The sequence below is a fragment of the Cyclopterus lumpus genome, chromosome 7 (assembly GCF_009769545.1).
Source record: "Cyclopterus lumpus isolate fCycLum1 chromosome 7, fCycLum1.pri, whole genome shotgun sequence".
Classification (NCBI taxonomy): domain Eukaryota; kingdom Metazoa; phylum Chordata; class Actinopteri; order Perciformes; family Cyclopteridae; genus Cyclopterus; species Cyclopterus lumpus.
In genome coordinates, this window is record NC_046972.1 from 6,415,044 (window position 1) to 6,426,149 (window position 11,106).

Sequence of the window (11,106 nt, forward strand, 5' to 3'; positions counted from 1 at the left end):
AAGTTACATAACAATGATAGGGTATGCATATAGCATATTGTTGTTATACTATTTAGTGTATTTACCCAGTAATATAACTTATTTATTTATAACAATTTATTTGACGGACACAAAGATGAAAGTATTTTTTTAAACTTAAAATAGTCTGTGCTTTTGAGAAAAAAAGCCTCAGAAGTCTACATTTAGAGTAAATGTTTTTACAAAAAATAAAACAGGCAAAAACCTTTGCCAGAGTACAACAAAATACTACTTCTTGCATCTTGTCTTCTCCAAGCAGCAGTACTCCACTACACTAGGGGTCACAACAACAACCCACGGCCGAGCTGCTGGGTGAGCCCTTTATTTTGAAGGTTGAGACCGGAACCACTGGCGTTTAGTTAGCTGGGAAGATTTTATTTTTTTTTGTCGCTACGAGAGGCATACAGCAAACAAACTCAACAATACAGACTGATTAAAAATGGCTGGGACGGCGTCAGTAGCTGGCGAAGTGTTCGTCGATGCGTTGCCGTATTTTGACCAAGGTTACGATGCGGCAGGTGTCCGAGAAGCGGTGAGTGAACGGGGAGCTAACCGCAGCGTGGCTGCTAACGTAACCATGCTCAACGCGGCACGCTGTGCGGCATTTAGACGCATTTTAATCGACACGGGGCAGTTTGAAACTAAAGTTGGAGCCTTTCAGTTCGTGTACATGCGAGCATACGCGTGAGTTAAGTGCAATATTTAGCTAACGGTAGTTTAAAGTCCGTGGTTCAGTTGAACGTTAGCTTTGCTTCCTGCTGGGAGGAGCTGGAGCGTGAGCCGGAGGAAGTCCCATCCCGCTTAGACAAGTACACGCACACATAACGTCCGACCATACGTGAGTTGTTCAGGGTGTTTATTAGCAGCCAGGTCATGTGAGGGCCCAGGGTGTATTAATATACAGTTGTTTTTACTTTTCACTCTTAATGTGTTATCAGCTTCTGTCACTTTGTGCCATTTCACCACAGTACAACAACGAAGCAATCTTCGTGTGATACTTCCACAAGAATGAGCATCCAGTCTGTCTGTGAAGCTCTGTTGATTTGTGTTTGTGATCAAATGTTTTCAAATGCGTTTCTCACTGCTTGAGTCCGACTTCCAGTCCAAAATAATAAAAAACGCCTGCACTGGTTGATTGTCAAGCCATTGTGAAAACTGAAAAAACGTGTATTTCTTGTTGGATGTGTTGCTTTTAAAAGCCTGAATAATCTTTTGTTCTGTAGGCTGCAGCGTTGGTGGAGGAGGAGACCAGAAGATACCGACCTACCAAGAACTACCTGAGCTACTTGCAAACACCTGACTTTGCTACTTTTGAGGTGACAAAGCTCCCAGACCTCTAAAACACCCTTTTTCACGTCTTAACCAGTGTGACAGAAGTAACGGCGTATTTCTTCTCGCCCATTAGACCGAAATCATGAGGAATGAATTTGAGCGACTGGCGGCTCGGCAGCCCATGGACCTCCTGAGTATGAAGAGGTACATTTACACACACACACACACACACACACACACACACACACACACACACACACACACACACACACACACACACACACACACACACACACACACACAGTCATTCAAAAAGGAAACTTAATCCTGTAATAGACCAGTGAGCGAATTCAGTTCAGTGGAAACGTGCCACGAATTTACAAAATGGTGAGATGCGCCACAAGCCTGTAACATCACACTACTAAACAGAATTAAAGCGGCAACTTGTTATTTTAATTAGCGATTCATGCAACAATAATTTCCTCGAGTCATTTGGTACAAAATGTCAGCAAAGAGCAAGAAAAAAATGTGCCCATAGTAAAGTCTTCCAAGGTCTTTTTAAATTAATTTTTTTACTAACAGTCCAAAAATCCAAAGCTATTCAGTTTAATAGAATAGCAGACTTTTAAAAATGTTGCTATTACTAATTATTAACAAACAAACAATAGTTATCTAATTATTGACTAATAATAATTTCACTAATGGTTTCAGCTCTATGCTAATTGTGTTTTTGTGTGGAGGGGGTTCAAATGTGAACTACTTGAACAAGCGCCTTGCTGCTATAAGAATAGTAGATGTTAAATAATTCAGAGTTTCATGTCAGCGCTCGTTTCTAAAAACCCAAAGTGTAACAGATAATAATGCCAACAAGTGTTAGTTGCAGCTCCATATTGCAGTAACTATATATAAAAAAGTAACCATATATAAAAAATACTCAACTTAACCATTTTAAAATGATAGCACAGGTGTATTTTTATTTATTTTTTCCTGTGCAGATACGAGCTGCCAGCCCCCTCGTCGGGACAGAAGAACGACATCACAGCGTGGCAGGAGTGTGTGAACAACTCGATGGCCCAGCTCGAGCACCAGGCAGTCCGCATTGAGAACCTGGAGCTCATGTCGCAGTACGGGACTAACGCATGGAAAGTCTACAACGAGTACGTGATTGCAGCCGTTTCTCAACGCGCCTGAACTCTGTGCGTTATTAGTCTGAAGACTGCTAATGTGTTGCCTTGTCTTTCTCCTTCAGTAACTTGGCCTTCATGATTGAGATGGCTCAAAAGGAACTCCAGAAGTTCAGGTGAGCGGATCGCTGGATCACCCGTGGTGAATCAAAGTGTCAGTGAACAATTTTTTGCATGTAAAATAATTTGTTTTGGGCCACACAGGAAGCAAATTCAGGATTTAAACTGGCAGCGTAAGAACGACCAGTTAGCCGGAGGAGCCAAACTGCGAGAGCTGGAGTCAAAGTATGTTTGAAGAGTTTATGATCACTGTACAGAGGAATGTGTTTAGCACAATCCTCCCCCAGTTGTAAACATCCATGTCTGTCCCCCTCAACAGCTGGGTGTCTCTTGTCAGTAAGAACTTTGAGATCGAGCGGGCCATCATCCAGCTGGAGAACGAAGTAACTCAGCTCAGGCAACAGCAGGGGGATGAGAACAAGGAGAACATACGCCAGGACTTCTAGAGCAGCAGATGTCGCCCTCGTAGCACTGATCTACAAACTGGTGATCCCTCAATCGGAAAGATGTCATCATGTTTCCATAACTGACTGCACTAGGAAGCAACTGTGTGGAGGAGATCATCCAATACCTTTGACTTTCAGAAGGAGCAGTCCAGAAACCTCAGTGACGACACATTTTACACATGAAATGTGGCATAATGCAGCTTTTGTCCTTTTTTTTTAATTTCAAAGGTAAAAGATGTTTAAAGCGAGACTATGCATGTTTTTTCAACAAGATACGTCATCTTGCAAATGGAGAGTTGAATTCATATCCAATAGATTACATCTTTGCTTAACAAGTAGGTCTTGGTGACTAATGCTTGCAAAATAGAAATGGATTTCATGTTATTCACATTACCGAGTTGGTTTATTGGCTTTAAGATTCCTTTTCTTGTCGCGCTTCAGTCATACTAGCATTTAATGTTACTCCATAAATGCCACAAGTGACAATATTCAGGAAAATTGTCATAATCTCTCTTTAAAGCATAACTCGCACCAGCATGTAGGTTTCAGATCTAGTATTGAGTGTACATAGGTTGTCAAGTCTGTCGGAAGACAAATTATCTCTGTGAGCCCCGCCTTGACTTGCTGTAATTTTTTTTATTATGTATTAATAAAATTAACATTTCTTGTATTTTCTAGTGTGGATTTGACTTTTTTCTCACATCAGAAAATATATATAAATGGATGTGAAATATCCTCTTCACTTTTCTGTTTGAAATTGTGTTGTGCTCCGTCTCCTCTTTACTTTACATTACAGCTCTGCCTTTTTATTGCGTCATGGTACGGTTTATCCTCAGGCAGCCTGTGGGTCATGGACAGTAATGGTGCATACGCTCAGGAGTCATACATCTATTTCAATTTGGGCTCTAGTTTGTCTAGAAATCCCAGCTTTCTTCTAGTGGACATTTGGAAACTTAACTTGCCAAGAGCTGAAGGCCCAATTAGCTGTCCGATAAAAGCCACTAAACATTGCACAGCTGGCGGAGCTATCGAAGGTTTCTTTTTTTTGTAATCATTAATCTGTTTAATAATGACACACAAACCGTTTGGTCACTCATGACTAAGTCCAAGTTATCTGTAATTAGAACAGCCAGTCAAATACTTGCCTATATATTAACTGATGGCAAACATCTAATGCGTCTGTAAAACATTGCTGAAGCCACTTTCGTTAAAATCCAAAGAAATGTTACTTTGTTTCTCGTTAAAATGTCTTTCTCCACCATCTTTTAAAGACTAACTTCACTGACGTCTTTAAACATGTCAGAAGTGTAGTTTACTAATGTCCCTCTAATTTGCAAAACACAAATGTCATCCTGGGATTCTATTTGAAATACTATCTGGTGCACAAAAAACAGTAAATGATCATTTAGTATTTATTGCCACATTCTTTACACAGTGTGCGGAACAATCATTGACCACACGTCATCCTTTGCGAAGCCCAGCTGCACGAGATTGCCCACACGGTTGTCATTTGAAGCGAGATGTCCGGCATACAAAAAAAGGGGAAAGGGTAGGCCGACCAGTTCTGAGGAGCGTCTGCGTACACCGACCATGACCAGCTCGGTCAAAACACTGAAAGTCGTACACGTACACACGTACACACACGCGCGCGCGCACACACACACACACACACACACACACACACACACACACACACACACACACACACACACACACACACACACACACACACACACACACACACACACACACACACACACACACACACACACACACACACACACACACACACACACACACACACACACACACAAAACTATCGGGTTCTCTTGAGGAAAAGTCATCGACTGTGATCCAATGACATTTTTTACTATGTGCAAAAACAGCGCCAGCCACCGGTAGCTGGAGTAACAGTGCTCCGGTCTATATGCTGAGAGTGTTAAGAGCTGGTACTAAAGTAACAGCCTCTGGTAGGTTCTGGTCCTGGCTCCCTTTAGTCTGGAGAAACTTCTGCCGATGCCTCTCCTCCTGACGCTTCTTCTTCTCCTGCCGCTGCTGCTCTTTCCTCTGCTTGTTGGATACCTGGGGATGGGACTAAAAATGGTTTATATTTCAGTAATTTCCCCGTAACTGAGGAGCATTTTGACCAGGGCCAATGTGGAAGAGCCTTGAACTTGCATTGGTTCTAATGGACTCTGATTATAAAGACGTCTATGAGAAAATTACTCTACTTCTCTCTTGATTTATTCCCCCAATAAACATTGTAAACATGAGTTTATGGTCTCAATCACTAGTTTCAATTCCTATCAATACAGCATGTTTATTTAGTAAGTATGGTCCCATTTATAGTCAGATAGACCATAAAGCAGGATACGCTTTAGGGCGGGGCTAACTAGTGATTGACAGGTCGCTTCAACGGGTACAAGTTACAAGGTTCATTTACTGTCACTGTACAACAGGGCTGCGCAACATAAAGGCAGTTTGTCAACACCATTTGGCGACATGAGGAAATACACACGACAAATGTGAAAGTGGAATTGCTGAAGAAAGTCTGTTGGTCTGACTTTAATACTTCCGGGGTTTTTTCTCGCAACTTTAACCCTTTTTTTCCAATTCACGAATAGGTAATTGTAACCTTTTTGGGGGAAGTCAAGTATTTGTTTCACTGCATTGTCATTGTCAACTATTGCTGCAGTCTGGGGAAATGTTCACTTTGTGTGTGAGAAAAACATTCAAGTGAAATCTAAAATCAAAAATGGACTTGGATTGCATTTAACACAGCAACAGGCTGCAAACAGGAGAGTCTACCTTTGGTTTTTGAATGTTGCTGCCCTCCGTTGGCTGTTTGGGCTCTCTGCAGTCCGTGGCTGAAGCTTGGCAGGCTGAGCAGAATCCGGAGGCACACTGGCACTGACAGGACTGGCAGAGCACGGCACCGACTAGCCATTCCGCATTGATGGTCGCCGCACTCAGCTGGAGCAGGTTCTCCTCATCACCTGGGACAGGAAACACACACACATTGTGGCATACGACCTGTCAGTGTGATCTGACCAATCCTGGCAACGTAAAGCCACCAATAGGAAACCTAATGCATGATGGTTTTGAAATCTGTAAAAAAAGTCCCTCATAGTTTTTTTTATGCCTTGACAGTAAATGGACCTGTACTTGTAAAGCACTTTTCTCGTCTTCGACCACTCAAAGCGCTTTAACACTATATGACGTCATTCACTCATTCATACACTGATGGGAGGATCTACGGTTTCACCTGCACATCAGTAACCAACATTCACACACAGTAGGCACAGCTACGGGAGCAATTTTGGGGTGAAGTGTCTTTCCCAAGGACACAGACGTAACCGCCGATCCTCTGATTAAAGGACGACCCTGCTCACTATTGAGCCACAGTCTAATTATTCAAGTGTAGCTTCTGACCGTGGATTCCTTGATTCCTGATGGAGCTCAGGATCACGTTGTCCTCCTCTGAGGTTGTGGGTGAAGGGTTTTTCCTTCTGTCCCAATGGCCGCCCCCAAACTCACGCTGCCGGGCTTGTGAATTCTGAAGATTCTGGGAACAGCAACAGCGAGGAACACATCAGTAAAGGTTGCTGCTTCAACAGGTGTAAACATGACAAGATGCACAATTTAAAGAGGTGGACCTGAAATTTACTAAATTGGGGATGTTTTTCCCAAATGCATTCCTATCCATTGAATGCCCATTATACCTCTATGCGGAGCTGAGCAGGACTCTCAGAGTTGTCCCCAGTCCGCCTCACACTGTCATAATGGTCTCCGTAGCGATAAGCGATGTGCAGCTCTCTGCATACCTCTTTCTCTGCGCCATTTATCTGCAATGAGAACAGCACATATGAACTGTGTGGTGTCCCGAAAGTGAGTTAGAATTCAGCGTTTGATTATGTGACAATGGTTTAAAAGTCTCTGCTCTGTCCATACCTCCCACAGTGCCGTGTTGAGCTGATGGATGACCACTTTCACCTGTTGACTGCGAGCAAAAGCCACAATAGCATCGTTTCCAGCAAAGGTACCGGGCTGAGAGAGGTTGGACACTGGGCGGAGAGAAACAAAAAGCAATTACTTGCGAGATAATCTTACCCTGTGATCAGACATCTTTTTTTATCGGTTCTGTCACAACAGATATGCAGTTACATTACATTTTTACAAATTGATTATATAAAAAAAGTGTTTATACATTTCATTGTAATGAAATAAAACATTTGAATGAGTTAAATCGCTTAAGAATTAAGTCAAAACGGATGCAAATAGCAGTGGTTCTTAAAGCAAAGCAATGTCTATGTGCATCCTTCATCAACAGTCACACACGTCTACTTATTGTGACCAGTTCAATCAAAGAGTGAGTTTCCTCATGTTTTATTTTATTATTGACAGAAATTATCCTGAAATTCACAAAAATACAAAAACAGCAAACAAAGGAATGTCAGGAAATATCACAATGTTCTTAATTCCTTTGTAGCAAACCTCCAGCTGGAAACCACTGACACGCAGCGTCTGTCACACCATTGCAAACAGAACAGAGCCACCAGGGGTCCCTGTATAGCTGCTGGTCAACATTGTCTCAACATTGGACTTTGTGTACAGAAATATGACAGAATAGTTCATTGTGAATGAGGCATTAGTAAAAGTATTCTATCTGATCACAGAATCTTATTTGATTTACTTTGTTGATTCACTCAGTGTCCCCCCCTGGGTAATTTTCTTACAGTGTTGTGCAAAGGGAACGTCGTCCTCAACAAAGGGTTCAAAGTCTTGTCGATGGGACATCATAAACTGGACGGTCTCCTGCCGTAGCCGCAGGTGACCCCGGGAGTGACCCTCTAACTGGTCGCCTAGCGCTCTGAACAGGCAGTTCCTGCAAGAAACGAAGGACAGCGAGTGACTGGTATGTCCTCACATGACTGCCTACAGTTAAATGACTCAGTGTCAAGATGCTTGGCCAGCATGAATGTTATGTTGTGTTCAAGTAAAAGGCTTGTATTCCACTTGTGCGTTCACTGGAGTTGGCATCAGCTGGCAAGAGAAAAACAATGACTCAAGTCCTGAAGATCACAAGGCTCCCAGACCTTCTGCCCGGTAAGTGAGCATGACTGATAGATGCAAGACCAATTCAATTCCCATCTTTTTAATAAGCTTCCCCTGATTGTTTTCATATTGTAAATGACAAAATGCTGCTGTTATCAGTTGGGGAAGACAAATCATGTCTCAACAAAGTGAAGTTTGCCTCTACTGTGCAGCCACCGTGCAACCACGAACACTCTGCAGTTTAATTCACTGTACATTGTTATTGAGTGTCAGGGTAGTTGTAGGCACAGAGGTTGAAAACATTGTTTTCCTTCTGATATGACTTGCTGTCTCCATCTTAAAGCATTCTGTATATAGTCAAATTAAGGAGACACGTGTTGCAGTATCAGTGATGGCGGTGGCCAATACAGAGGGAAACAAAGCACAGATAGACCCCACAATCTTGTTTTGGTTTTTGTGGCTCTTACCCATCTCCGGGGACTTCTCTCAGCCTGAGCCCCAGGGCCTGCAGCTGATTGGAGAAACTGACAAACTCTGCTGCCTCATCGCCATCCTGAGGACGGTTCTTGCGGTCCTTCACGATGGCCCTGCGCGCTGCCCGTTCATCCTTCTTGCGTTCCAGTTCACTCTTCTTGTTGCTGCGTACAGGTTTTGCCGTCTGCTTCCTAGACATGTTAGCTATAGTCGTCTCTGCGGGCCTACAACACCAAAATATGTCTTCTTACAGGAATGACCTGGCGCCCGCATCAACCACTGCCACACATCTGGAGACGATTTAAAAAAGACACAGAAACAGGAGTGAGGTTTTCAGAATATTTAAAAGAGAGGTAATGTTTTCTTAGGACATCATAATATACCAAGTTGTCATGTCAGCCAGTTAGTCATTGCTAAAGCTGTGATTTGAAAGAGAGGAAGATTCATTCATAATCTCTCCAAGATGGAGAAGATGTTAAGCCAAACTCCATTAAAGACTGACACTTTAATGCTGGGATTCCTTGACTTATAGCTTGCTGCTATATATTTTTGTCTGATTCTCTGGTGCATACTGACAAAATAAAAAAATAGCCCTTAATTATTAAGACACAATTTGTAGCAGTGTGATCTTGGTTCACTTTGCTAAATGACGTTCTCCAAGATGCGTTTCGATGAAAAGCATATTGTCTGCGTAACAGGAAAGCTTAGTGAAGGGATTTTGGTGTCGATATTTAACAAATTAAACACTGCATGCAAGATAAAACGAAAAAAAGTCATTTATTGGAGTATTTCACACTTAAGGGATGTTTTTTATGTGTGATATGGCCTCTAAATTAGCGTGAACTATGATTATTACTGAAGCTACGTTAAATGACAATAAGACGAGTTTCGCTATAAAGCTATCGATCATTAATCAGTGAATAGTAGTGTCGATAACTAGTAAGCGCGTTAGCTATTAACTTAACTAACGTGAACTAGTTCTGGCACTAAGGGACGTTACTCGTTAGCTAACGTGAAGTTCGACAGCTAAGCTAGCAGTTAGCTCGCGAGCGTACAACGGCTGAATGTTACGCAACACATCCTCCGAGCTTGTAGCGCTCAAGCTGTAGTGAACGGCCGGAACACTTAACCGTTAATATATGTTTGCTTACCTCCAACGAGCTGCGTTCTACAAACAAATGTTTCGTAGATTTAATTTGTTGGCACAGCAGATGAATGTAGTGAGTGTAGTATCCGTTTTTGTTTACAACCTAGGTTCCGCATACGTCTGTCCGTGTGCGTCAAAACGTACGGAAAGGGGAATGGGCCAAACCGCGAAAGCGACTTATGTCTACATCTACTAACTACACAAAATAAAAATGCATACACACGTCTTGACACACTTTAAAGAAGACTTTAAAGGAATACGTGGATTAGTATCTGTATATCTATCTATCTATCTATCTATCTATCTATCTCTCTGTATGTATATATATATATATATATATATATATATATATATATATATATATATATATACGTATATACAGTATATATATCAATCTATCCTGTCCCTCCATCTATAATATACTTTACTATACTATATACTATAGTTATCGAAAGCTCTGAGTCATCATATATTTCAGATGTGACTCAGGACAAAGTAGGAGGCTCAGTTACAAGTCTCAAAAAGATGTTGCTTCTGAAAAATCCCTCCACACTCGGCTCTCTTCGACTCATAGAAAATCGGCTCACCATCAACTCCTTCTGATGACTCCACACAGGGTGAAAATAATGTGTAGGAGGAGTGGGCTGAGAAGTAATAAACAGAATATTTGCTATGTAAAAAAGGCCCAAAAAATAGCCTTAAGACATAAAATTGCATCAGAAAACAGAAGGAAGCAAGACGATACTTCCTAAACCAGAGAAAGTACAAATCAAATTAAGAATTTATCCAGCTGACAATCTGCCGTCACAGAAACCGGACATATATCTGCAGACGTCAGTTGTGTGGTGTATTACAGAGCGCAGTGATGGCATTGTGTGATAACAGATGTTATGGCCTGAAGGCTCCATGCATTTGTGCATTTGTGCATTTGTGCATTCAGCAATCAGCGTCAGTCACCTGAGTGAAACAGAGGAGTGTCAGCCGAGTGTGGACACCACATCATTTTTACTGTAGGCCTTTATGTCGTAACATTATGTCAACTGATTTCACAATGTTATATTTATGACTGATGTCCTTTTCTGGAGACACAATCTTTGACACCTTCACTGACTCGCTCATTTTAAGCATTACAGCATACAGTTGTGTGAAACTGGTACACGTTTCCGACCTCTTCCAGTGTAACACAGTTGTTTTTTGCTTGAAACCAAATACAATCTTTCCAGTTTTTCGGTGAAATGTTGGGATTTTTAATGCAGGAGATGATCCACTGGAGGTAGACAACACTTCTATAGGGGCACTCAACATTTTCTGGCTCCGTGCCAGTGCAATGTTTTAGTACAACAAGCATGTAAAACGTTATAATTTTGACAACAATTCAAAAGAAAAATGCATCCCGCAGCAGCTGGCAAATGCAGGCTGCTGGGTGATCGCTGACCATGGTGCTGAAACA

General features: G+C 41.9%; 2 protein-coding genes across 2 annotated transcripts; one reads left to right on the plus strand and one right to left on the minus strand.

Moving 5' to 3' along the window:
• The first annotated feature begins 332 nt into the window (after window positions 1-332).
• On the plus strand, window positions 333-3,650 carry bcas2 (BCAS2 pre-mRNA processing factor). Its single transcript, XM_034538340.1, has 7 exons — window positions 333-550; window positions 1,242-1,334; window positions 1,424-1,494; window positions 2,286-2,447; window positions 2,540-2,590; window positions 2,679-2,759; window positions 2,854-3,650. Exons 1-7 carry the CDS (start codon window positions 458-460, stop codon window positions 2,978-2,980), a joined length of 678 nt encoding a protein of 225 aa, XP_034394231.1. The 5' UTR covers window positions 333-457; the 3' UTR covers window positions 2,981-3,650.
• A 724-nt stretch (window positions 3,651-4,374) lies between these two features.
• On the minus strand, window positions 4,375-9,790 carry otud3 (OTU deubiquitinase 3). The gene is made up of 8 exons (XM_034538338.1): window positions 9,661-9,790; window positions 8,503-8,799; window positions 7,717-7,865; window positions 6,932-7,044; window positions 6,703-6,825; window positions 6,413-6,545; window positions 5,789-5,976; window positions 4,375-5,074 (listed from the first exon to the last, which is right to left on the minus strand). The coding sequence occupies exons 2-8, from the start codon at window positions 8,706-8,708 to the stop codon at window positions 4,904-4,906; spliced, it is 1,083 nt and encodes a 360-aa protein (XP_034394229.1). The 5' UTR covers window positions 8,709-8,799; window positions 9,661-9,790; the 3' UTR covers window positions 4,375-4,903.
• Between the last annotated feature and the right edge of the window lie 1,316 nt (window positions 9,791-11,106).

What these genes read in the sequence shown, in the direction of transcription:
- bcas2 (XM_034538340.1), top strand. Translation starts at nt 458, where the DNA reads ATGGCTGGGACGGCGTCAGTAGCTGGCGAAGTGTTCGTCGATGCGTTG. An exon ending in CTGACTTTGCTACTTTTGAG is followed by an intron (nt 1,335 to 1,423) that starts GTGACAAAGCTC and finishes CTCGCCCATTAG; the next exon opens with ACCGAAATCATGAGGAATGA. An exon ending in GCATGGAAAGTCTACAACGA is followed by an intron (nt 2,448 to 2,539) that starts GTACGTGATTGC and finishes TTTCTCCTTCAG; the next exon opens with TAACTTGGCCTTCATGATTG.
- otud3 (XM_034538338.1), bottom strand. Translation starts at nt 8,708, where the DNA reads ATGTCTAGGAAGCAGACGGCAAAACCTGTACGCAGCAACAAGAAGAGT. An exon ending in CAGGAATCAAGGAATCCACG is followed by an intron (nt 5,977 to 6,412) that starts GTCAGAAGCTAC and finishes TTCCTGTCCCAG; the next exon opens with GTGATGAGGAGAACCTGCTC. An exon ending in GCAACATTCAAAAACCAAAG is followed by an intron (nt 5,075 to 5,788) that starts GTAGACTCTCCT and finishes AACCATTTTTAG; the next exon opens with TCCCATCCCCAGGTATCCAA.